The following is a 25,681-nucleotide window of genomic DNA, read 5'->3' as shown; positions in this document are numbered from 1 at the left end:
TGTGGTAATCTCTTTGAGTTGCTCCTACGTGTTTTGTGCATGGTAGAAAACAAAAATTTCCCTAGCCTATATTTTTTTCTTCTTTATATACCATTTACTTCTTTATATACTTTGCCATGCATTTTAAAATACACAGTTTAAAAAGCCATTTTAAGTTGAGTTTTGGGTCCACCCTCTTCCTCCCCACCCCCCACCCCCAGGGAGAGGATGGTGCTTTTCAAAAGGGATTGAAACTAGGAAGTATGAGTTTATTCACTTGGTGCTGGCAGCCCAGAAACGCTGGCTTTCTGCCTGAACTCTCTCAAGCACTGTGTCTGCAAGCTTCAACTGCTGGACTGGAGCCAAGAGGCCTTTTTTTTTTCCCCCAAAGATTTTATTTATTTATTAATTTTTTTAGAGAGGGGTAAGGGACAGAGGAAAACATCAGTGTGTTGTTGCCTCTTGCACGCCTCCTGCTGGGCACCTGGCCTGCAACCCAGGCATGTGGCCTGACTGGGAATCAAACTAGTGACCCTTTGGTTCACAGGCTGGCACTCAATCCACTGGGCCACACCAACAGGGGCCAAGTGGCCTTTTTAAATGTTGTCTTTTCTTTAGGCCCATCAATGGTGGCCAGGATTGTCCAGGTGTTAATTTTGAGTACCAGCTTTGTAATACAGAAGAATGCCAAAAACACTTTGAGGACTTCAGAGCACAGCAGTGCCAGCAGCGTAACTCCCACTTTGAATACCAGCACAGCAAACACCACTGGATGCCATACGAACATCCCGAGTGTGAGTAGCGGCCTGCTCCTTTCCTCCTGCACCTGTGGTGACTTCGAGTTTATGCTCTGTCTTCACCATTCCTTTGGACTCTCGATCCCTACTTGGTAACTTAGAAACCTTGGTGCTTACGGGGGTAAGTCCTTCTGGGTTTCCAAGAATAAGGCTAACATGCTCCTTTCTCGAAAGAGGTGAGAATTCTGGAACAGTTGTGGCAAGTAGCACTACCCCATCACTACTGATAGGACCAAGGGAAACCGATCAAAATGAAAAGCATGGAAGGGATGTTGAGTGTTCCTCATTCAACAGAAATCCCTCTTCTAGGAAATGCTTCTGGAATATTGTGATCTGTCCTTTCTGAATAACTAAAGGAAAATGTAGTTATTTTACAATGGGGTCAATAGCAAGAAAAAGACTACTATTTAATAACAACAGAAACTTCATAACTTTTTTACTTTTGTACTGTATGCTAGTTATCAAAAAAATACACTTGGAGGCTCCCTTCTAACCCTTAATTTGTTATATATATTCAAATGAAAATGCCTCATCGTATTTATTTCATTGAATACAAAAATAGTTACATGATTATCATACAATATAATACACTGCTGAGTTCAGTTGAAAGCCGTTTTAAAAGAAAGATGCATCCATGTTGGAATTCGAAGGTACAATGCATGAATAAAAATGCATTTTTTAACCTATTTTGGTCAAGTAAGTCACATAAATTATAATAAATTTAATGAGGTTACACGAAGTCAAAAACTTTACTAGCTCATTGAGTCAAATGAAAGAGAAACTCTTTCGGCACTTGACGCATCACTGAAAGTAAAGTGGTTCTGATTTAAAGTTTTTGAAGAGCTGTAGTTCAGTCTAGGGTTGCCATGCCCCCCCCACCTCCCCCTGTTTTGCCTGGGAGAATCCCAGGTTAAACCTGTTGTCCTTTTAGAGTAAGTAATAGAGCCCTTATTCACTCTCAAAAGTATCCCAGTTTAGATGTTAAATCAGATGGTCACCCTGGTTGAAAAAGTATGCTAGGTATATATAATTTCCTCTCCTCTTCATTTATTTATACCCTATTTTGTTTTCAGGAAATCACACGAAAACTTTGTCCTTAAAAAATAAACTATACTGTGAAATACACTATTTTATATAAAGAGTTGACTTAATTTTCCACCTTATGCAGCCAAGAAGAGGTGCCACCTCTACTGCCAATCCAAAGAGACAGGCGACGTCGCATACATGAAACAGCTGGTGCACGACGGAACGCGCTGCTCTTACAGAGACCCGTACAGCATCTGTGTGCGCGGAGAGTGCGTGGTAAGGTCCCGGCAGGGCCACGCCGTTCTGCTTTAACTAACGTTCATCTGCGTGTTTTCAAAGTTTTTAAACTGTTTCTTATCTGTGAAATCACATTAGGATGTGAATATATGAGTAGTTCAGTAGCTAAACTAAATCTGGAAGAAACAGCACTTAATAGAATCAAACTTTGCTCACTGGCCGAATGAATATTTAAATACAGTTTTCCTCATACTGAGCCAAGTTACTCTGATGTTTGTTGGTTGGGAGCACAGTTTGGGAACAAGGCCTTTGTTTTCAGAATTTCAATGTTAGATGTGTTTTATCTTTTCTTTAAGAGATAATTCTCTCCGCTCACCTTCCAGTTGATTTTAAGCTTAAACATTGAATTTAACATCTGAACCAAAGAAGTGAAGATGTAAAACCTGTGTTTTTATGTTATTTAATCTTTTTAAATGCAGTTTATTTTCTTATTCATGTTCATATATCACGTTAAGTTGATATGAAATTACCCTTTTTAATAGTTCATTGTATTTTTCTGTTACAATTTATCACCCCCATATCCTCTTCCACCTCCACCCACCCCCCGCCCCCGCCATCACCGCACTGCTGTCCGTGGCCATGAGGTTTCCGTTGTTGTTCAATCCCACCACGCCGTGTGCCCCCAGAGCTGTCACCTGATATATCCTTATTAAATGAACCCATTGCTTCTTCCTGTTTGACTCATTTTCACTTCAGAACAACTTGTGTTGTATTAATGAATCTTAAGTGTGCAGATGCCTCATAGTTGGTCTGAAATTTTCCCGAAAGTGCACTCAGGGGTTCGTCCATCTTTCACCTCCCAGTGAGGATGTGGGGTCAGTAGTCCCTCCGCACACTTTCATCCTGCACCTACCAGCGCAGTGGCATGTCACCTGTCATTCCCCTGCACTGATTTACGTTCAGGAGCTGCCCCAGCTCAGAAAACCTTCAGTTGTTCCCTGTTCAGTTAATGTGAAAATGTTTCTCTTCCTCTGATACTCAAGGCCTTTCACAGACCATGCTTTGCACAGTTTTCACTCTGCTTCCCCTGTCACACCACACCAAATTTCCACTGGTTTAAAGATGGTTAAATATTGTTTTGTGACCCCACTTTCCATAAATATTCAATTTCCATGGCTGTTTTAATCCCTCTGCATTTTTATTTTAATCCTTACCCAAATATATGTTTATTGATTTGAGAAGGAGAGAGAGAAACATCGATGTGAGACAGAAACATTGATTGGTTGCCTTCTGTACACAGCCTGACCGGGAGTTGAACCTCCAGCCTTCTGGGGTACAGGGTGATGCTCCCACCACCTGAACCACGTGGCCAGGGCACTCCCTTTGCATTCTTGAAACACATTTCCACACACTTGATTCCTTCAGGGACCTATGAAAATCTCTACCACTTTGGTGGAGTTTGTCTTACATACCTAGCAAACTTGTAAAGCTTGTACTGAATGTACAAGTCACTATTTCATTATTCATTTTATAAATATAAAAGCAACCAGGAAAAAACACCAACTTACTTTTGTCTTCTCAGCATCTACTACAACATCTGTGCTTAATAAATGTTTAATGATAATGACTATGTATAATGGTCATTAGACTAGGGGAAGTTCATCCCAGAATACAATTTAACCTGGAACACAAGTCATTTGATTGCATAGTAGTTCTTTAAATGATTGAGGTATTAGAAATCAGGGTTAGAACAAAACTTTGGTGCAAATGGCCTCACTGTGGGTTCCTGATTAAACAAGGTCATCATGCTCTAGGATACTAACCTTGCCTTGACACATTAAAATTAGCCACATTTAACATCTTTCTGCAGAAAGTGGGCTGCGATAAAGAAATCGGCTCTAACAAGGTTGAGGACAAGTGCGGTGTCTGTGGAGGAGATAACTCCCATTGTCGAACTGTGAAGGGGACCTTCACCAGAACTCCCAGGAAGCTTGGTAAGATGCAGCCTTTGATGAATTTAGCATCTCTCTCTCTGATCTGTATTTTTCGAGACTTCTTTTAGGAATGCAGCCTTTTATCTATAAACATAATAAAATATTAACTGCTGATTTATTTTTATTCAGATGACCTTTAAAGGAAAAGTTTTAAAAAACGTTGAATTCATGTCTATAGCATTCGAAAAAAATTATCTACTACACTTTGATAAAGAACAAATAAATCACTACCAATTACAGTAGTTGGCTAAAATCTTTGTTTTATTTTGCTTTTAATAAAATGCATTAGACCTAATTATTAGAATTGGTGCTTACTTTGAATTTTTTGTTGCACATAAATTGTTAATCAGAAGTTAAAAAAACACAAAACTTTAGATACAACTTATATTATCTTTGCTTCTTTTATTTTAAATGTGACCAAGTTTTGCCTGTTTATAAATCTACACATCTAGGGCCCATATTTCACATAACTTTGAAAATTTTATATTAAACAAAATTGAGGTACAACCAAAAATAACCTGAGATATAATTTCTCATGGGTGTGAAGTTTTGTGCTTTTTAAACAATCAATGACCTGTTCTTAGGCATATAGGAAATTTCAACAGATGGAACAGCAACAACAACAACAAAATAATATGCAAAAATATTAACAGTATTATAACTATCCATTTGAATTTTTATTTTTTGAATTTTTATAAAATACTTAGATACAGACATTTATTAAACTTTTTGAGTTTATTACAAATATTTAATTATTCAATAAGCATTTATTGGACAAATGTTTCTGACAGTTCTGCACTTAAAGACACATTTGATGTGGTGCTTCCCTTGAGAAACTTCTCTTCCATTACCCAAAGCCCTGTCAGTATCCCGTTGTCCTTTATAGAATGATGGAAAACAAAATAAAACAAAGAGTTTTGGTTTACTTTGACTGAGTACATTGTTGTAGTGGTAATTTTCCCTTTTAGAAGAAAAGAACATACAAAAAAGTTGGTCTTGATCCAAATGGAATAATTCTCTTAGTTCTCTTTATTCTCACTACATCTCAGCTGCCCCACTCAAGCCAGTTCCACAACACCTGCATTGCTCTTTGATGTACTTATGGTGGTGGAGCTGGGAAGCCATTCTAATGTGTTTTTCTTAGGCCTGCCTTACCCCAGTAACGGATATCTGTTATTCCTGTGTGGTAATTTACTATGTTTTGTACTTTGAACATTGTTAAAAAGCAAATATTGCCATTTCCAGCTGGTTACATTATTTTAATAAAGTAAACAGAATTAGAATGTTGTATATAATGTTTTGGTGGAGTAAAATGTAATTTTACCCATCTCTTTATGAAGTAATTTATGGTGCTTTACTGTAGTTGTATATTTTTATTTTAGATGTAAAGTAATTCATTTTGTTTGTTTCCAGTGTGAATGAATATAATGAAAAAAGTTTTTGCCATTCTCATTTATTCTATATATTGTGTGTAATATGAGGTAGTGATTTTTTTTCAGATACCTCAAAAATTATGCCAAACCTGCAAATCAAGTTTGGATGAACAGAAGAAAGCTTACACCAATCAAACAGATTTAAACTGTTGAAAGATAATCTAACATCCATTTCTATGCACTAAGGCTGTTATTATAGTCATTCAAAGACTAATTAACATTTTCCAACAGGGAAACATTTAAGCAAGAGGTGCCATAAAGAATTGAAGTTACTGGAAAATGAAATCTGCAAGTATTCAACTTCAAATCACCTATATCATTTCTCATTCATGCTTAGTCTTACTTTCATTGACTATTAACACTTTATTGGCATTAGCTAATTATTATAAATGCATTTTGACTTCAACATATAAAACTACAAAACATATTTTTAACTTACTTAATAATACATATACATATAGCTTATATAGTCAATGAAACAACAAGACTTTGACAAACATGAAACCTCCACTAATGAAAGACATTCTATTTAAGGGAAAACGAGAGGCGCCTTCACTTTACCCAAAGGAGCTCGTAATATTTCTCTTGCTGAAACAAGGGAAGCTAAGAATGTCCTGGGTAAGTTGTAGCAAACTGCAGAAAGATGGGCGTCCATAAACGGCATCAAGCTGTTTTGCTGTCCTAGACATCTTACGCGTGTTACTCGCAGCCATTGAACACTAGGCAAATGTGGTACTTTCCATGCATTGGACTTTCCCCCGGCTCAGGTGCCCAAAACTCAGACCCCAAAATCACTATTCCGTTTAGTTAAGCCATTAATGAATATTGTGCCTACCCATAGGTAGCTAGTAATTGTCTATATACAAATGACAAACATGTTTCTCATTCCATCAGCAATTATGAGTTTATAACTGAATTTCTGTCAATACTCATCCTGTGGTATATGAATTGGATGTTTTATAAGGTATTAGTTGCATCATCTTCTGATATTTGCTTATTGTTTGATGGAAATGAGATATAACACTTCATTTCTCTATTTTGCCCTATTGTTGATGTGTAGCTGAGATCTTAATTCTAAGTGATCTTAAGATAAATTTTAGAACCTGTGATAACACTAAGAAAGTGTATTATGTATGAAATTGACTATAACAGGATTGATAATACGATTTTAAAACCCAAGCCAAGCCACTGAGCACATTTAATTAATTAATTAATTAATTAATTTGCACTAGAAGCTTGAGGCCAGGGTGCATGTAAAGGGTATATTTGACCACCTGCAGGCATTTTCCAACCAAATGGTTTGGTCAAATTTATACCATATACTTCAGCACATTCCCACTATAATACTTGTTGAAAGCTTAAAATTTATAGCTTATCACAAGAAAAATGCTCGCTGATTTTCCTTTTGTAATTTTTTAGAATAGGGCAGGTCTTAAATATTAAGATATTTTATTAATTAGAAGTTTAGCTATTTACATTTGCTACTTAGGCTTTTAATATAATATATAGGCTGATATAATATTTTCAGAAGTTCAATTAATATTCTAAAAATCAGTCCCACTTTAAAAGAGCAGTTTATAAAACTAAAAATCACATAGAAAGACACAGGAAAGTACAGAATTTGCCCGAACTGTTGTTGATACAATTCACAGGTCAACACAAAATAAATGGCTGAGAGATTGGAAAGATTAACTCCTTTCTTCCTCTTTATTTTTTTTTTTGAAAAAAGGTTTCCTCTAATCTCATGCCAGATGTCACACAAGCTACCAGTGCTTTGAAGTTGATGTCTGAAACTGCTTCTTTCAGTTTATGTATGCCCTCTTCTGCATGCAGGAGCAGTGAGACCGTAGTGCTCAACTAACCGTGGTTGTTGCTTTTGTTTTCTCCTTTGCTTCCTACAATATTCACTACACATGCAAAGGGTACCTTAAGATGTTTGATATCCCCCCTGGTGCCAGGCATGTGTTAATCCAAGAAGACGAGGCTTCTCCTCATATTCTTGGTAAGTGTTTCTAACTGCTGCCTCTGCTTTAACATGCACTTAAATATGGAAATGTCAAAGAATCCTATCTATATATAGATATATATGTGTAGGTGTGTATATGTATATATAGATATATACATAGATGTACATATGTATACATAGATGTGCAGGATTCAAGTTATATACAAATGCATTATTATGTATTGTTGGGCAGTTCTCCTAAATAGTCTTTCTTTAAAACAAGAAATATTCAACGTTAGAGCTTTAGTTTCTGTTGAAAGCTCAATTGGTTCATTATTACATGAAGAAGAAATCATTTGACAAATGTGTACATTTGCATATTTGCTCTGCATTAGGGGATAAGAAAAATAAATGTTAAAATGCACCAAATTATGGATAATATCAGAAAATTTGCCGTATTTATTTTGACAAATTAGTTCTGATATTTTGGTTTATGCCATACTATATGTCTCTCCTTACTTTCATAGCACTTTAAGTTCTTTGACTAAACATCAACCACATGTGAGTTATACTAGTCTAATGAAAATTTTCCTAATATCTGTTATGTGTCCAGTTTCTGACTGGTACATGCAGATCCATTTGCATGGCTGTAATTTCCAAAAGAAGATTCTTTTCCTTCTTTATGAGGGGATCATGTAGAAATGTACTTCAGAGTGTATGTACAACTGCAAGTATAACTTTCACATTGTCTTTGACCTATTAAAGCACTAAGATTTCCAAAACTAAGGCGTCATCTGTCAACCCCATTAAAATTTGTAGAAAGTTATTTTTTAAATGTGTGACTTAAAAAATGGTATTTCATAGAATTTTTAGCATTTAAATTATATTCTCTACTAGAGTCCATGACAGTCTGGCAATAAGCTGGAATTTTAATTACTGGAGTTTTTTTTCCCCAGTAATTAAAATTCATTATTTTTCATCCTTAGCATTCAGATTACTTATTATCCTTTGAAAAATTAGACTAGTTTAGAAACTCACTAAGAATCAATCTATTTACCTTAAATTACTCATGTTTTCTGTATATTTGCAGTAATGATGTTAATATGAAATTTTATTTTATGAAATTTTATTTTCTACATCATTTATATGCTGATAAATAGCTCCAAACTTGAAGATTTTGTTTATTTTTATTCATTATTTTATTTTATAGTACATAGTAGATCTATAATACATTATGAATTCTAGCCATTAGCCCCATCTGGTGTGGCTCAGTGGATCAAGTGCCGGCCTGCAAACCAAAGGGTCACTGGTTTGATTCCCAATCAGGGCACATGCCTGGGTTGCAGGCCAGGTACCCAGCAGAGATGGCATGCAAGGGAAACACACACTGATGTTTCCCTCTCTTTTTCCCTCCCTTCCCCTCCCTCTAAAAATAAATAAATATTTTTTAAAAAAAGAATTCTAGCCATTAAACAGCTTTACTGGCTATATAAGTAGAGAATGTGACCTTGGAATTGATATAGTCATAAGAACTAAAAATAAGTTCAGTTATGTTTAATGCCTATAAATATTTTGACTAACTTGAAAGAGATACACAGTAAATAAGCCATTATGTTACATGCAGAACTAACATATATGATTTGCATTAATTATTATAGAAGTATGCCTTATTTTCAAAATATTCCTATGTTTTTGAGGAGATGTATAAGATTGGATGAGTTTAAAACTGTTAACCTCTTTGGCAAATGGGAACATTTCCTAATTTTTATCTTCAATGTAAACTTTTTATTATTGCTTTTGACTAGTTAGAAATCCTTCTTGAGGATTTAAAAATACCAATTGAAGGAAATGGGACTCATATCAGAGCTAACACTCATTCTCATTTGTTTGATGCTAAGAAACAGTCTTTGATTTAGAGAAGGAGACAGATAAACTTAATAAAGATCATCGAGTCTGGAATATGATAAAACAAAATGTCTGCTGGTTCCTCATTTTCCTTCCTTTAGCTATTAAGAACCAGGCTACAGGCCACTATATTTTAAATGGCAAAGGGGAAGAAGCCAAGTCACGGACCTTCATTGACCTTGGTGTGGAATGGGATTATAACATTGAAGATGACATTGAAACTCTTCACACTGATGGACCTCTACATGATCCTGTTATTGTTTTGGTATGTGGTATTCCAGGCTCACTATTTAGTTGGAAAAGTTATAATTTTGTTTTTAACTTCCCTGAAAACACTTTTACCTTATACATTGAATATTTAGTTGGTTGTTTTTCTTTTAAATAATTCTATTTGTCTAGGGCAAAAATTGTCTAAATGTATTTGAGTTTATTTTTGAACTATCATTCTGTTCCACAGGTTAGACAACTTTATAGAAAATATATAGTAGTCAAAATCTTAAGGGTGAATGATTGGCAATCATAAGCTCTCTCTCACTTTTATATGATTACACTGCACAGGTGTCTTGTCTTAGAATCTGCCATTTAACCTCCAGGGAAGGTGGCCTTGAGTCTGCCTATCGGGAGTGGTGTGGACACAGGGGACAATAGGCTGGAGTGATAAGGAGATCTGTAGCTAGAATGAGGGTTGTGGATGAGCAGTGCTCTGTCAGCATGATCTTCCTTTCCTGTCCGAAGGACTGGAACCCCAGGCAGGGAGGCCCAAAGCATCATGGGGCCTAGGCTGTCTGGAGTGGAGAGCACTAGGTCTCTTGCCAGCATTCGATTTGTGAATGCCATTTTAAAGACAAAGGCTAAGGGGGAAAAAGAGAACAAAACCCAGATAACCACATCTTTCATTTTAATGGCTTAGTATCACTTGATTTCTCAAACAAAAGCTGTTTCTAAAAGTTTAAAATGCCAATGAATGGCGCATTTTCCCCTTGTATAATTAATATAATCCTATAAAAGCTACATGGAAGTCAATAAAAACTAAGTTTTTTAGGAAAAGAATTCTTTGCTGTATTCAAAATTTTAAAAGCAAATATAATTGAATATTATTTGCTATATTTTTAAAATTAGAATCTTTATTTCATCTTCAGGAAAACAGACTTATACACCATTTTACGGAAAGAGGTCATGACTTGAACATGCAGTATACAGCAGACAAAACTCAGCTAGTAAAAACTTAGGGAAACTAAACTTTACTTTTTATCAAGTAAACAACAACTAAAACAACACTCCTTTACCCATTCAATTAGTAAAGATGAAAATTATATAATAAGTAGGTGCTGAACTGGGGCCTTTCATATACTGTCTCAATTTGAGAGTAATAATTTTTCTAACCATTCTGAAAAGCCACTCATCTGTCAAAAGAATGATAAGAAGTGTTTGTACCCTTTTGCCCCCTAAGGAAAATAAAGAATTATCATAAAGGTGGGGATAAATTCTAATCAATACAAATGCTTATTAAGTAGATAGTTAAATAATGCACCCAGCCATTAGGATTAAACACTGTGCTGGCATTTACAATTGTGTTTCCAAGTAATATTTACTATTTTTTGGAACTGTGTATAACACATTTAGTGAAACAGGCAAGTCCAGAAAGAGTGTGGATGTGCATGAGTGTGTTCACACATACACACGGTATGCAAATATCTTAAGGGTATATCCCAAAATAATAGGAGTAACTTCAGTTTTCTCTGGTTTAGTAGAATTATAGGTGATACTTTTGTGCTTTTTTATAATTTACATTTTCTGGAAAGAACTTTAATTTTTATCATCATAATAAAACTTTTTAAAGAATCATTTTAAATGCATTAAGGAGATACATAACTTAATGAAGTTTATAGTGAATCTCATTATAAAGTTATTTACTTTTATAATACAAACTTACTCCTCAATGTATATATTTTTATTTTTGTGGTTGAAGTTTTAGATAATTGAATTTTTTCTTAAACAGAACACTTATACTTTAGTTGAAATAAAAACATATTTTTAGAAACAACTTGGAAGTCTTCCCGTTTCAGTAAGAGCAATATTCAGAAATATTTAAAATTTTCATTTATAATTTAAAACTTTCTCGGGTGATTTACATATACCTATCTGTGTGTGCGTTAGATTATACCTCAGGAGAACGACACCCGCTCTAGCCTGACATATAAGTACATCATCCACGAAGACTCCGCACCTACGATCAACAACAACAATGTCATCCAGGAAGAATTAGACACTTTTGAGTGGGCTTTGAAGAGCTGGTCTCAGTGCTCCAAACCCTGTGGTGGAGGTAACAATTGAACACATTTTATTACATTACAAAGTAATCATATTAAACCAGTGTTCCTGCTTTTCTGCCTTAAGGATTGACTCCAACTGGGGCCATGTCTGAGAATATAACTAAAGTGTCAACACAAAGCATTTTTACTGCAATTTCAGAATCTACAAAGGATAGGAATCCATTTATGAGAACAGTAGACCTTCTTAAACTCCTCTTGCCTTTTCCCTGAGTTCCTCCCGTCTCCTATCACGTAGCCGTGCCCCTAGTCACTCCACTCTTCTTAAGCTCTCCCAAATTTAGGCTCTTCTGGTGCTTGCCTTCTTTTCCACTTTTATTTTCCATACCTATACATTTCTATTCTAACACTGTTAATAACAAAGGAGTTACTAGTTGCAGTATGTACCAGACACAGTTTTAAATGCTTCATATATTAATGCATGAATACTCACAATGCCTCTGTGAAGTCGCTGTTATTATTAGCTCCATCGTATTAGTGGGGAAAGTGAAGCACAGGGAAGGTAAGTAATTTGCCCAGGTCATAAGATACAAACCCAGGCTTCTAAGCACATGCTCTTACTACATTTTGCTGCCTCTCTGCCCTCCCCAAGGTAAATCCAGTAAGCTCTTCTCAAGGTTTCTCCCATCATCCATTCTTCTCATTCTGTACAACAGTGCTCCAGAGCTGAGCTGGCCAAAACAGAATTCTCCCCGACGGGCAGGAGAAGGCCAGGCCCCCTCACAATAATGATACGGAATAATGGAAAACAAAAGATTATTGATTGTATGATTTCAAAGTCAAGAATATATTTCTAAAGTGGTTTTTTGGGGAGGGATATAGACAAAGTGTTGTAGTTAATTATGTAAAATGACTATTTAAGATGTCGATTTAATTTGGACCCTCCCTTCTGCTTGCACCCTCAATATTGACTTGGTCACCAGATTTGTCATATACACCTTTTTAATATCTACCACACCCATCCCTCCCTTACCAGCTTCCTTCCCAATTTTGGAAGGGAAGGTTATTGCAGAAGTCTCTTAGTCAACTAACTTTTGACTTTTCTTCTCTTCCTTTGTTTCTAGGGTAATCTTTCTTGAATGAATTAATAAGACTAATGAATGAGTATAATTATATTATTTCCTAGATTCAAGTCCTTTAGTCTCCCAATATGTTGCCCTGAAATACGTCCTTGCCAGGTGAATAACCGGAATCTAACCCTTAGGACACAGGTGGCAAACACAAGGCCCGGGGGCTGAATCTGGCCTCCACTGTGTTTTATTCGGCACTTCACCCTGTTTCTGCCCAGCAGCAGTGCCAAGCTCTCGCTTAACTGTTAAGGAGCAGTTACATTTATACAGTCCTAAAATTACATTCTGCCCTTTGAAGGCAACCGCGAGGCTGACGTGGCCCCCAGTGAAAGTAAGTTTGACACCCCTGCCTTAGGAGAATATTAAATAAACCCAAATTGTGGGACATTTTTTAAAAACAACTGGCCTGTACACCTCAAATATATTAAAGATAAAAAGTCTCAAACCCTGATTAATCTGATAATTCCATGAAAACTAAATATTCTTGATTGGAAAAGCATTACTATACAGAACATTATACGGGCAATGGAAAATTTTTGAGTATGGTAAATATATAATAGTATTATATATGCATTAAATATCCTGATTTTAGGAATTATAGTGCAGCTATGTAAGAAAATGTGCTTGTTATTAAGTGATAAATGAAGTATTTAGAAAGGTGTCAGCAAATTTATTCCCAAATGGTCCAGCAAAATTTCGCATATTAATTATGTATTAGAATTATAGCGTCATTATAATTAATGTATATAAATATATATCTATCTCAAATATGGTGACATGGTAACACAAGATTAATCTAGATGCAAGACATACAAATGTTTATTGTGTTTTCCTTACAATTTTCTTTAGGTTTGAAATTTTTTTAAATAAAATTAATTATTCATAAATATGAAAGCTAGCAGTTGAGATCTTTCATAATTTCCTGTGACCTTCAGAATAAATTCCAAACACTTGTCTGGCACTCAAGGCTTTTATATTGGATCCTTTCCTATCTCTTCATTCATTCCTATTCATTTCCTACCAGCTTCAGTCATTCAGAGGCCTGCAGTTTCCTGTGTAATTTCCTTTGCTTGGAGTATTGTTTTGCTTTATTCCCTTTATGCAGTACTATTTGAACCTTAAGATTCTGCTCGAGGAAGTACTAATCTTGTAAGAGTTCCATCCCCTTCTCCAGCTAAATTAGACTTTCCTATGTTCCTTTGGTGCCCCCTGCAGTAAATTATGTGCATAGCTCTGTAAAAGCCTCAGTCATGGAGTATTGTCACAGTGGTTTTCAAACCTGTCCCTGACACTAGATTCTGTATATTCAGAGTCCGGTTTATTGGCAAGTATACAGTTACTATTTAGCAATTTATAAAATTTATTAAGTTAATCTCTAAAAAGATAAGTTTTGTTTATATAATTTACTTCTGGACCTTCAGCACCTAGAACAGTGGCTGGCTTACTGTATGCACTCAGTAAATATTTGTCGAATGCATGAATGGATTACCAAATATATAACAGGATGAATATGTGATTTAATCCAAAGAAACGTATTCTCTCTCCTAGGTTTCCAGTACACTAAATATGGATGCCGTAGGAAAAGTGATAATAAAATGGTTCATCGCAGCTTCTGTGAAGTCAACAAAAAGCCAAAACCCATTAGAAGAATGTGCAACATTCATGAGTGCACACACCCACTGTAAGTACTTATATAACTCTGGTGCCCTGGGGACTGAGTAAAGTGGGTTTCAGTGTCTTCAGCGCTCTTTAATTTACTCAAAGCTAATAGGTATACCTGATTTCAGTAGTTACCAGGATTTACGTAAATCTGTAGTTCCCTGCCCTTTATCATATTCCTGCTCTTCAGGAACAACACTTTCAGCTATTATGCTTTGTTTGATAGCTGATACAACTGCTTCCATTTCTCCAACTAAAATGTTTCTGCTTTTGCTGCTTGACTTTTTTTTTTGGGGGGGGGAGGTTTTAGACACTATGTATATTGAACTTCCATTGTGGCAAGGAATGATTTAGTGCAGTCCTTCTCCAAACACATACCCACAGCCCACACTTCTCCCTCCCCAGTACTTTCAGTATCGGTGTAGCCTGTCTTTTACTGATATTAATGTTCAGAGTTTGTATTATTCCAAGGACATGCATCTTTCTTACAAGTTGAGACATCTAGCATCCTCCTATTGTGTTTCTTTTTTCTAAAATTTTGTTTCTTCCAGAGTTCATGAATGTCTTGATTTTTATATATTTATTACTGCTTTTCACTAGTTTGTCTCCAGCCTTTTTTTCATGAGTAGCAATCTCCTCTGACAACTAAATACTAAACACTCAAGTATCTTCTTAGAGACCTCTCTGGGAGTTCTGTGTGCTCCAGCTCAGCCTTGGGCACCACACGGCTTTCATGATGGGGTTTGTTTCACCACCTTCTAGCCAGTCCTGTTGCCTGCATTCCTTGTCATCTTACCTCTTGCTATAGTTATTTGTTCTGGTGGATCATATCTTTCAACAGCTTCATTTAAAAAGTATATACAAATTAAAAACTTTCATATAAGAATTAAATTCTTCTACACCCAAGAAAAACATAAGTTAAAGTAGAAGGGTATATAAGAAGTCTTTCTTCTACTCTCACTCTTGATCATTTGTACACACACTTAATTGGAAACTATAATGTATTTCCCTCTGAATTTTGAATCCATTGTTCCATTGTTTTCCAGACTCCAGTCTTGCTGTAAACAAGTCATTTGACATTCTGCTACCCAGTGCTTTCTCTGTGACCCATTTTTGTCATCCTAAGTTTGTAGGGTCTTTTTGTTCCCAGTGTCCTGAAATTTCACAGCCTTGGTGCTCATCTTTCCTCATCCATTATGTTATGTACTTACAGACTTTTTAAAACATGAAAGCAATATTTTTCATCTCTGGAAGATTTTCTTGTATGTTTCTTTGAAAAAAAAGTCTTCTATTGGTCTTTTTTTCCCAATGTTCTTTCTTTTGGAGATATTTGTAGTGAGGCTTTCTAGGAAGATTTAATTTAATAAAATTAAATCTAGATTTAATTTTAGAATTTCTAGATTCTAATTTAATTAAATTAAAATTAATATTTTCTCACATTGTTTATTGTTCCACATGCTGAATTTTTCATTTTTGCTTCTATGTTAATATTCATGAATTCTGTTTAGATCTTCACATTTTCACTTTTCAAGGCATTTGTTTATTTCACAAATGTAATAAATCATTTTATCTCTTTAAAAATATTCAAGATTTTTTCCTATTTTGTGGGTTATATCTTTTGAGTTACTCTCTTCTGTTTCTCTTTCCCCACCTTCATCATTTGCATTAGAGGATTTCTGCCTTTGGGGGATTGTTGGCTATTCACACATATAAAAGAATGCAGGATTAAACAGGGTGATGGGAAGCTTGCTTTTGATCAAGACTTTGCTGGTGGGCTTCCCTATAAGATGAGCTGGCTGGGTTATTTCACTGGAAGACCCTAAATGATTTGTATTTTCAGGGCTTTTCTAATGGAATGATCATTAGATTCCATAGAACAGAATCAGCTTCCTGCTAAGGGGGGGTAAGCCTATGGTATAGGTAACTAGTTCATCTTAGCATTCCGTATGTGGGTTTTTACATCATCCCGTTTTCAGTATAGTTTTGTTCTCTGTAGTCTCTTGACTATGTCTGTTACCCAAAAGGTAAAAATCTGGCTCACCTTCTACAGAGGACAAACCTCAAGTCTACTGCAGCTTCACGGGAGGGGCGATCACCCAGTGTGGTCAAGGATTAGGCCTAACTGCCTCCAAGCAGACTTTCCATCGTCCCCTCCGTGTTCAGCCCTGCCATCCATCACCCCTGCGTTCACAGTTCGCACTTCCTGCTGCAGCCACAGTTTCTGCAGATGTCTGGAATTCTATGTCATCAGTTTATCAGCTCCTACTGCTAACTTAAACTTCATCCTTCTTGTGGCTACTGAATTAGCAGCCATACACCTATTTTCTAGGTTCCAAAATTATCTCGTGATGGCTTTTCTTCCAAGTTTTTTGCCTTTGTTGTTTTCTGTTTTTCTCCTTCACTGCCATTTTAGGAATTTCAAGAAGGAGTAACAGCCATAATTGTCTGTGTGTCTCATGTAATTTCCATCTTCTGATGAGGGTCACTACTGGGGCCTTCAAAGTTGAACACAATGGCTTTGTTGCCAGAATACGTTTTACTGCCTGCTTGATAAGCTAGAGCAATCTTAAACTGTTAATACCATAGACTGCTAAGGTTTTAGCATGGATGTGGTTTGATGTCCTATATATATGTAAAGAAAAAACAATTGCAGAGGAAAAGTAACTTTAGAAAGGCTAAATAGCATGCCTCAATGACTTTCTGACAGATTGATAAAGCAGATGCAATTGATGGGCACAGCCCTTCGGGACCTGGTAACCACGTGTAATAGAGAACTGTCTGTGATACTGTACACTCGGCTGACTTGGGGAGCACTGGGGGCCTTGACATTGACACTCGTAGTTGGCAGTGTCCTGTGGGAAGTCTTTCTGAACACATTGTTTTGGGAATGTTTCTTCCAGGTACATTCAAGCCCTGATTGCACACAGATTTCACCTTTGTGTGAGACAGTCTTCATGGCCACAGTTATCTCAGAAAATTAAAACATGAGTAAATTCATGATTGTGTGAAAAGGCAGCAGCAGCCACATAAATTTGTATTAGCAAGAATGAGATAAATTCCTTTTTCATTTTCCTTTCAGATCTTTAACACCATTAGGCAATGTCACTGAGCTGCTTTGGTACTGTTTTGAAAACTACCATCATGCCTGAACCTAACTATGCACCCTTTAGATGAGTTTTAGAAACCGTCTGTCAATCCTTGTTTAGGAAGGGACCAGCTTTTGGAGTCACTGGGTGGCAGAACAATACTAAGCCATTAAAAACAGGAGCGTCAGGCCTATTATTGTTGGAAAGTTCTAAGGCTTTTTAATGGTTCGATACACCCATCTTTCTGAAAGGGCTCCCTGTACCGCCATGTGCCCCACTGGTTGCACGTCACTCAGAGAGCAGACCGGGCTAGGCTTGCAGTGCAGGAGGATGCACACACTACATCCCAGTGACCATGTTCGATCTTAACCCCCGTACCCACAGCTGGGCAGCGGAAGAGTGGGAGCACTGCACCAAAACCTGTGGGAGTTCCGGCTACCAGCTGCGCGCTGTGCGCTGCCTCCAGCCTCTCCATGATGGTACCAACCGCTCTGTGCACAGCAAGTACTGCGTGGGTGACCGTCCCGAGAGCCGCCGGCCATGTAACAGAGTGCCCTGCCCAGCCCAGTGGAAGACGGGGCCCTGGAGTGAGGTGAGTGTGCCAGTTCTGTGTGCACGTGTGTGTAAGCATGTGAAGCATATTTGCTTTTGGCTTAAATATCAGTCAGGCTTTGTGTGAATCAAGAAACTAACATTTTGTAATCATTAAACACCTGAAGGTGTTAGAAAAAATTAATATTTTAAAACAGTGTTTGTATTTAAGATAAGTTGGTAGAGGCAAAGAGGAGTCTAAAGGTGATGGATCTAACATCGTTGTTGTCTTCACCATTCCTACGGGGGGAATTCCAAGCCCTCACACTCAGTGCAGGGCCCCGCTCCATTTGGCGCCTTGCTAACTCTTCTTTTTAAAATTTTGATATAATTGATGAACATCATATTAGTTTCAGGTGTGCAAGGTAATGACTCGACATTTGTATATGCCACAAGAAGTCCTACACTGACTCTCGTATTCTTTGTTATTCCCACTCTTTGACCCAGTTTGAGTAAAATTCTAACTGTTCCAAAAAGATTTTGCCATTTAGAGCTGCCTACTTTTTGGCAGGTTGGCCCTTCACCCTCCTCCTCTCATCTGCCAAGGGTCACCTCCACAGCCCAAACTACCACCTTCTGGGTGCCTTTCCCAGAGTCCTTCCTGTGCATTCCAAAGGCATATTGCTCATGGCAGAGTATTGTTAACTCCTGTCCTTGAGTCTGTGCTTACCACTAACACCCCCACTTCTCAAGAACCATGTGCTTTGTTTCCGCGGGACCCAGCCAGTGCCTATGAAATGATATTTGTTTGGTGACTGGCAGACTCAATGTTGGGGTGCCCAAGTTAACCCCATGTCTTTGCTGTTTGTAAATACTCATAATGAGGATTCATAGGAGAAGAGATAGAGAAGGAAAGGGCATCAAAAAGCAGCTCAGGAGGAGGCAGTGGAGAGCAGATCCAAGAAGGAGGGACACGCAAGGGAAGGTCACCTGAACAGACCGTAATGATAATTCACGTTCCTTTCCCCTCAAAGCCCTAGAATGAGGGCCCCTCCTCTGTAGCTCCTATCTAGAACAGCATAGACATTTCTGAGCATAGTTTTAGAGCAGTTAACCCCTTCATTAAAAAAATGAATTTATGAGAATAATGATTCCAAAGAGGTTGAATCAACCCAAGTAGCCTGTCAGTAAATCCTGCCACCTGTAAGGAAGGTGAGAAAATGGCAAGGTCAATACCATGATCAGCCCCTTAAAAACAGCACCACTATGCACATATTAACATTATAATACCAATGGCTTCTTTCGTAGCAAATGCTTATTACATGCCTGGCATAATTTTTACATACCCTGTCTCCTTTGCCATCATTTAATTCTACAACCATCCTATGAGGCAAACATTATTATTCCAGCTTTCAAAGAAAAAAGCAACATGCCCAGACTGGTAAATGATGGAGTCGGAGTACAAACCTGGGACTGTCTGTCTCCAAACCCCAGAGCTGTGTGCACATGTGTGTGCATATGCATGTGAGCATGGGGGAAGGTGCTGGTGCAATAAACAACCTTTGTCTCCGTAGTGCTCCGCCACCTGCGGTGATGGGACAGAGGTGAGGCAGGTCCTCTGCAGGGCCGGAGACCACTGCGATGGGGAGAAGCCTGAGGCCGTCAGAGCTTGTCAGCTGCCTCCCTGCAATGGTAGGTGTGACGCTCACTGCTTTCACTGCTCCAACAACCGTTTGTTAGCATCACAAAGCAGAATTTCCTTTCAGGACAAGCTCTGGAATTTCTATTTGCTTATCAAAAATTAAGTCTAATACAATTCTTAAGAATGGCATTGCAGGCCAGCCCGAGTTATGCTATCTCCACAGCCCCCCACGGCGCGAGCCAGGGGTGAGAGCTGTGGCACATGCGCACAGCGTCTGTCAGCTTGTGTTTCTGAAAAGGCTGCTGTTTCTCTCTCTCCTCACTGGTTTTCTCTTTCTGTATAACCTCCCATCATTGTAAAACCATAATATTGCAGAAGGTTTTGAAATGTTTTTATGAAAATTATTCCATATAGACATGTGGATGATAAATGCTGCTCAGTAGGCCATTTCCAATATCTGCCCACCCATTACATGCACGCCCCCAGAGTAATTTCAGAATAGACACCTCACATACATGCAAAAGTTTGCCTAACCTACTCTCTTCCTGTAGGTTACAAGAGTCGATTTAATTTCAAAATAGTCATTGATTTGCTACTGTAAAACAGATAAAATGTATAAATTGGATGGTTTCGGTTTCTGTCACACTGTCTCCTTCCTCCTTCCTCCTTTTCTGTGCTGGCTCCATTTACATCGGTCTGTCCTCCCTGCCTGTTCTGCCTCTTCCCCTCCATACCTTCTCCTCTTCCTCCCTGCTTCTCTCTTCCCTCTCTCATTCATTCTCTCCCTCTGTCTTCACCTTACCCTGCCCCCCAAGCTTCCTCTGAAATGCAGTTGTACTAAATCTGTGCCTGATGACAACTGTGGACACTGCCCTGCCGCACTAGTGAGACTTGGGACTAAAGAAGTCTCCTTCTTGTTGGCCTACCACATCATAATTCAGCCACTGGTGGAATACTGCTAAGTGCTAAATAGTGTTTTCTTTTTTTCAAGAAAATTTCCAAAGCACTATTTCATCCAGTGTGTGATTTTTTGAGGAAATTTCAGGCTTCAAGTCTTTTGAACCTTGTAAATTTTAATATGCAACGTGTAGTAGCAGGAACAGGAATGACCATGAGAGGGAGACAAAGGACCTGTACAGGGTTCGGCACAAATAATGCCCATCTTACTGCATGATCTTTTATTACAAAATCCTAAACATGTACTTCTGTAGTGTAACAAAATCACCCTCAAGCATACCATATGACATTTTAGGTGAAATGCTCAAATTAAAACTGTAAATTTCCACACTTAATTATTGCCCTACCAACCACACTCAAGCAGGCGCTACTTCTGCTGGACCCTGTGTATTCAATCATTTTTCTCTGGAAAGTATATTTGAAATCTTAATACATAAGTCCAAAAAAACAAACTTTATTCTGAAGCTTTAAAGCTCAGGTGCCCTAATATTTTATTCTTATGTGAGCATTACTGCCAGGATGCTAAAGACTCTGTGAGGAGGCTCTACTGATCTTAATAGCTGATAGAGCTATTGATTTCTGCAAATAGACCTAATTATTAGCAAGAATTTGCTTGATTTTCTTCCTTTAGCCAAAAGAACACGTTTTTATTGGAAAACAGGTGCTGGTGAGAGGATGTAATAACCATGTCGATGATGTCACTTACTTTTAGCTGCTCTGAAACAGTTCTGAGAGCTCCGAAGGGCCACTTAGTTCTTCCATGTATCAGTCAAGCAAGTAATACTTCCCAGCAGAGTCTCCAGCTGCAATTAGAATCAAATGGCCTTTTGAGACACTGTGTAAAACACTTTTCCTGAACTTCCTATAATGATCTGGGCATGGAGTGAGAAGGCTAAAAAGCTTTCTTAATTCTAGTGATTCTGCCCTATGAGCCCTTTTCTAGGCGCATTTGTACTGTACTATTTACTGGCACCATTAAGTCCTTCCCATCTCTCTCGAGGCAAATTACCATAAAACAAATGTACTCCTTTGCTTTTATTTTTTTCAGACTTTCTCTCCCTTTTCCCTCTCCCATACTGCAGCATATTCTGGCCTAATTAGACCCGGGCTGGGAACCTGTCCCTGCAGTACCAAGCTGCTCACACTCAGAGACGGGAGCCCCTTGTGCGAGCTTCTTCAACTCAAAGAGCTGGCCCACATAATTTAGAGGGTTTAAAAGACTTGGAACCAGAACAGGGGCGTTGGAGGTGAAGAGTCAGAGGGAAAAGAGAGTACAGTGTCAGATAAGGTCCATTGTCCTAAGGCGACTTAAACTCAGGAAGAAGGAAATAGTTTCCTTCTTTTGAAATACAGGCACCGAAAAAGTCATTTAGGTATGGGGACGAATTGATGTTTGAGAAGAAACTCATTAAGGTGATTCTCAGGCATTCATACCATATTAGAAGATTATCTTAGCTAGTATAAATTACTGAAACACATCATACTATACAATAGATCTGTGAATGTCAGGCAAATGTAAGTCATTCCACAATTTGAGACATGGGCATAGTTTTGTAACTAATAGGTGATATTATAATTTCAAATACATAATAAGCAAGGGTGATATTTTTAACCCTCCTATGGGCCTTGCCAACTCACCCTTCTTTTAATTTTTTCAAGCTTGAGAAAAAAGACCTTTTACTTTCTATGGCAAGTTACATAGCAGGTTCCTTACCTAGTAATATAGTTTTACCCAATACATCTAATCATGGTGTCATCTTGACTTTTTCTTTGGTAATACCTGTTTAAGATTGAATTTGTTCCAGCAGATCTTTAGTATAGATCCCGATTGTAAATTTAATGTACAGTCTACTCAATTAAAAATACAGAAGTACCATCAAATAAAATAGATACCTCTCTAGATCCTAAAAATATTTGCTAATCCTATTTTCTCATTAGAAGATCAGCTGAATGTTCCTCGTAGGTACCCTCAAGTGAAGATTCCTGATGGAGATATTAAAATGGTGGTCAAACCAAGTGCTTTGCACATAAAGAACAACTTACTTCAATGAATTATCCCAATGCTGATATTTGTGATTCAAAGGCTCATATGGACAACTCCCATCAGTGCCTGGTTTTACTTAAATCTGTTTATAGTCATAAATAGTTTTAATGTCTCTCCTCCTTATCTTTTATATTTAGATGTATTTCTTTTAATGTTTGCAGATGAGCCATGTTTGGGAGATAAATCCATATTCTGCCAAATGGAGGTGCTGGCGCGATACTGCTCCATACCAGGCTACAACAAGCTGTGCTGTGAGTCCTGTAGTAAGCGCAGTAGCACCCTGCCACCACCATTCCTTCCTGAAGCTGCTGAAACTCAGGATGATGTCATCTTTAACCCCGGTGACCTCGACCTCACTGGATCTCTAGTGATGCCTACATCTTTGGTTTCGTACTATTCAGAGACTCCTGCTGTGAGGAAGAAATCTTTGAGTAGGATCTCTTCAGGGGGAGGTCCAAACGCACATGCTGCTTTCAGGCCGAACGGTAAGCCTGATGGTGCTAACTTACCCCAGCGGAGTGCTCCACACACAGGGAGTGGGGCCATGGGACAGGTCTCCTCTGCCACCAGGAGTGGCCCCCTCACTTCATCTTCACCAATGGCTGCTGCCCCCTCCCTTGTAGTCCGTGATTCAATAGGTGCTTCTTCTCAGGCAAGAACCTCAAAGAAAGATGAAAAGATGATTAACAAGAGACATCCGATAAGCTCATCCCCCTTGGAAAGATGAGAAGGTGAACCTAAAAGGCTAGAAATCAGAGGGGAGCCTGGCCGAGCTCCCTCTACCCAGTGGTGCGTATTGCTTAATTAAAGTGAAAATCTCCATTGATCATCAACTCATTTTACCTGTAAAGGGAAGAACAGAAAGTGCTGGTTCACTCTCTAGTGTCTTTCCTCCTCCTTTTTGTTCTGCATTGACTAATTTACCAGAATTCATTGGAAGAAAGCACCAAAGAGTATTAACAGAAGGAAAAGTAAGTTGCTAAATACGCTGGTCACTCTCTAAAGCAGAAAAGGGACTGGAACCAATTGTGCATTTCAGCTGATTTTTTGTTTAAAAACAGTAAAAGTGAAAAAAAAAAGAGGTGCCAATGGTTTACATCTTAACAAAACATTTTGGGAATGGAGCAAAGAATTCGTAGACTTGTATTCCTATTTATCTATATTAGAAATATTATATGAGCAAATTTGCAGCTGTTGTGTAAATACTGTATATTGCAGAAATCAGTATTATTTTAAGAGATGTGTTCTCAAATGATTGTTTACTATATTACATTTCTGGATGTTCTAGGTGCTTGTCATTGAGTATCACCTTATTTGACATTTATGGGTTGATTTTCAAAGCAAAATATTACAAAGAGGAAGGATTGAAGCTATTGACAATACAAGGGGTTTTGTTTAATCAACAGTATGATACCTAAATTACAGAAAAAGAAAAAACAGATAAGCTGCATTACCCTCCATCCTTTAATAAAAAGAAATGGGACTATGGTCACAGGGTCCAGAGTCCAGTAAATGAACCGTCCTAACAAAAACTGAAACCCTCTTACCAGGACCTTGATATGCACCACTGCAGTGTCCTATGTTCTTGTGTTGTTTTTGTTTTCCGGTAGTTGACATATCCAAGAAAAAGCGTACTCAGTGTACTGTAATAATAACAAAGGAATATGTATTGAGATAATTTGTATGTTGGTAGCTGAGAACAGTATCATTGAACTAGAACTGATGCTCAAGTACAGTAAGGCTTTGGAAGCAAGTTCAAAAAAGCATTTGTCAATGGTTGCAATATTTATTGTCTGCATGGTTCACATACCCAAATGTTCACAACCACAATGCATCTGACTGCAATAATGTGCTAGTAATTTATGTCAGTGGTCACCCTACTTACAGTGAAGCCAGAAATGCTCTCTCCAGGGAGTAGATGTAAAGTACTTGTATATAGAATTAAGAACTGAAGATATTTATTAAAAGTTGAACTTTTCTTGATAGTATTTTTATGTACTAAATATTTACGCTAATATCAATGACATATTTTGTTAAACTAGAGAGACATAATTAGAGATGCATGCTCTGTTCTGTGCCTAGAGGAGAAATTTAAGCAAACTACAACAGCCAAATCGAAGAGCTTAAACTGAACAAATTTGATGTTATGCAAACCATTTGCATTTTTGAAGTAATTGAAACAACGCTGATTTGTTCCCCTTCAGTGAAACAAAATCATATGAACTCAGCTAGCTTTTTATGAAATAGTGAACTAGATATATTTGTTTTAAAGTATGTGAAAAACATACACACTTCATGAATTATACTTCAAAGAAAAAAGATGTATGTCAGCATAATGTTTTTGAGGTCAGTTCCTGAATTATGAAGATATGTTAACCTTTCAAAGCACAGAATGTGCAAGCACTTTTGCATTTTAACCACGGTAAACAGCTTCACCTATGGACTCTATACCTCTAAGGAATCGCTGCTACTTCATGCAAGACTTTTGAAAGTCAAATAAATTAGGTGAATTCCAGGTCATAAAATAATCCCTGAGCCTCAAGTAGAAGTCATTCCCCTTCCCAAGTTCTCCTGAATGAATTCTCTCTAGTTTGCTTGCATGTGTGTACATCTGGTCCACAAGGGAATATAGAGAAAGATGGTCACCCACATAAACCTCCCACAAAGATGTACACATTCGTATACTTCTGACCTTCAAGCTTCATTTTCTACTAAGCTAAAAATTCTTTTTTTTTTTATCAAAGTGTACACTACTGATGCTGTTTGTTGTATTGGGAGCACGTAGCAATAAAAATGTTAAAATACAGATTTGACTCCATCTAGCTTTTATCACTAGATTCATCACTGAGTAATTAAAAAGTGTTCTTTCCTCCTACAAAATGAAATATCAAGTCCATTTGCTATTATTGGGATTTTCTCTAAAGAGGTTCAGGTAAAGTGACATTATCTCCCAGTTTCACATCAGGATGTATCATAATAGTTTCGAAGGAAAATAAGGTGTTATAGGGTACGGTTGAAGGTGATTTCACAGAACTATGAAGAGACA

The 25,681-nt window shown here is 37.6% G+C and overlaps 1 protein-coding gene across 1 annotated transcript in view; it reads left to right on the top strand.

Moving 5' to 3' along the window:
* ADAMTS3 (ADAM metallopeptidase with thrombospondin type 1 motif 3) overlaps window positions 1-25,441 on the top strand; it is a 233,692-nt gene extending 208,251 nt beyond the window's left edge. Inside the window, exons 13-22 of the mRNA XM_037150241.2 lie at window positions 598-773; window positions 1,945-2,078; window positions 3,910-4,033; window positions 7,388-7,468; window positions 9,418-9,581; window positions 11,474-11,639; window positions 14,265-14,397; window positions 17,846-18,053; window positions 19,567-19,684; window positions 22,797-25,441. Coding sequence (XP_037006136.2) covers window positions 598-773; window positions 1,945-2,078; window positions 3,910-4,033; window positions 7,388-7,468; window positions 9,418-9,581; window positions 11,474-11,639; window positions 14,265-14,397; window positions 17,846-18,053; window positions 19,567-19,684; window positions 22,797-23,362 — 1,870 coding nt within the window. The 3' untranslated portion in view covers window positions 23,363-25,441. The remainder of the gene's footprint in view (window positions 1-597; window positions 774-1,944; window positions 2,079-3,909; window positions 4,034-7,387; window positions 7,469-9,417; window positions 9,582-11,473; window positions 11,640-14,264; window positions 14,398-17,845; window positions 18,054-19,566; window positions 19,685-22,796) is intronic.
* Window positions 25,442-25,681: the final 240 nt, after the last annotated feature.

The sequence above is a fragment of the Artibeus jamaicensis genome, unplaced genomic scaffold, assembly GCF_021234435.1.
Source record: "Artibeus jamaicensis isolate MK-2021 breed Jamaican fruit bat unplaced genomic scaffold, CSHL_Jam_final scaffold_1031, whole genome shotgun sequence".
NCBI classification, from domain to species: Eukaryota; Metazoa; Chordata; class Mammalia; order Chiroptera; family Phyllostomidae; genus Artibeus; species Artibeus jamaicensis.
The sequence above is the reverse complement of the archived record's forward strand: the minus strand, read 5'-3'. Positions and strand labels throughout refer to the sequence as shown.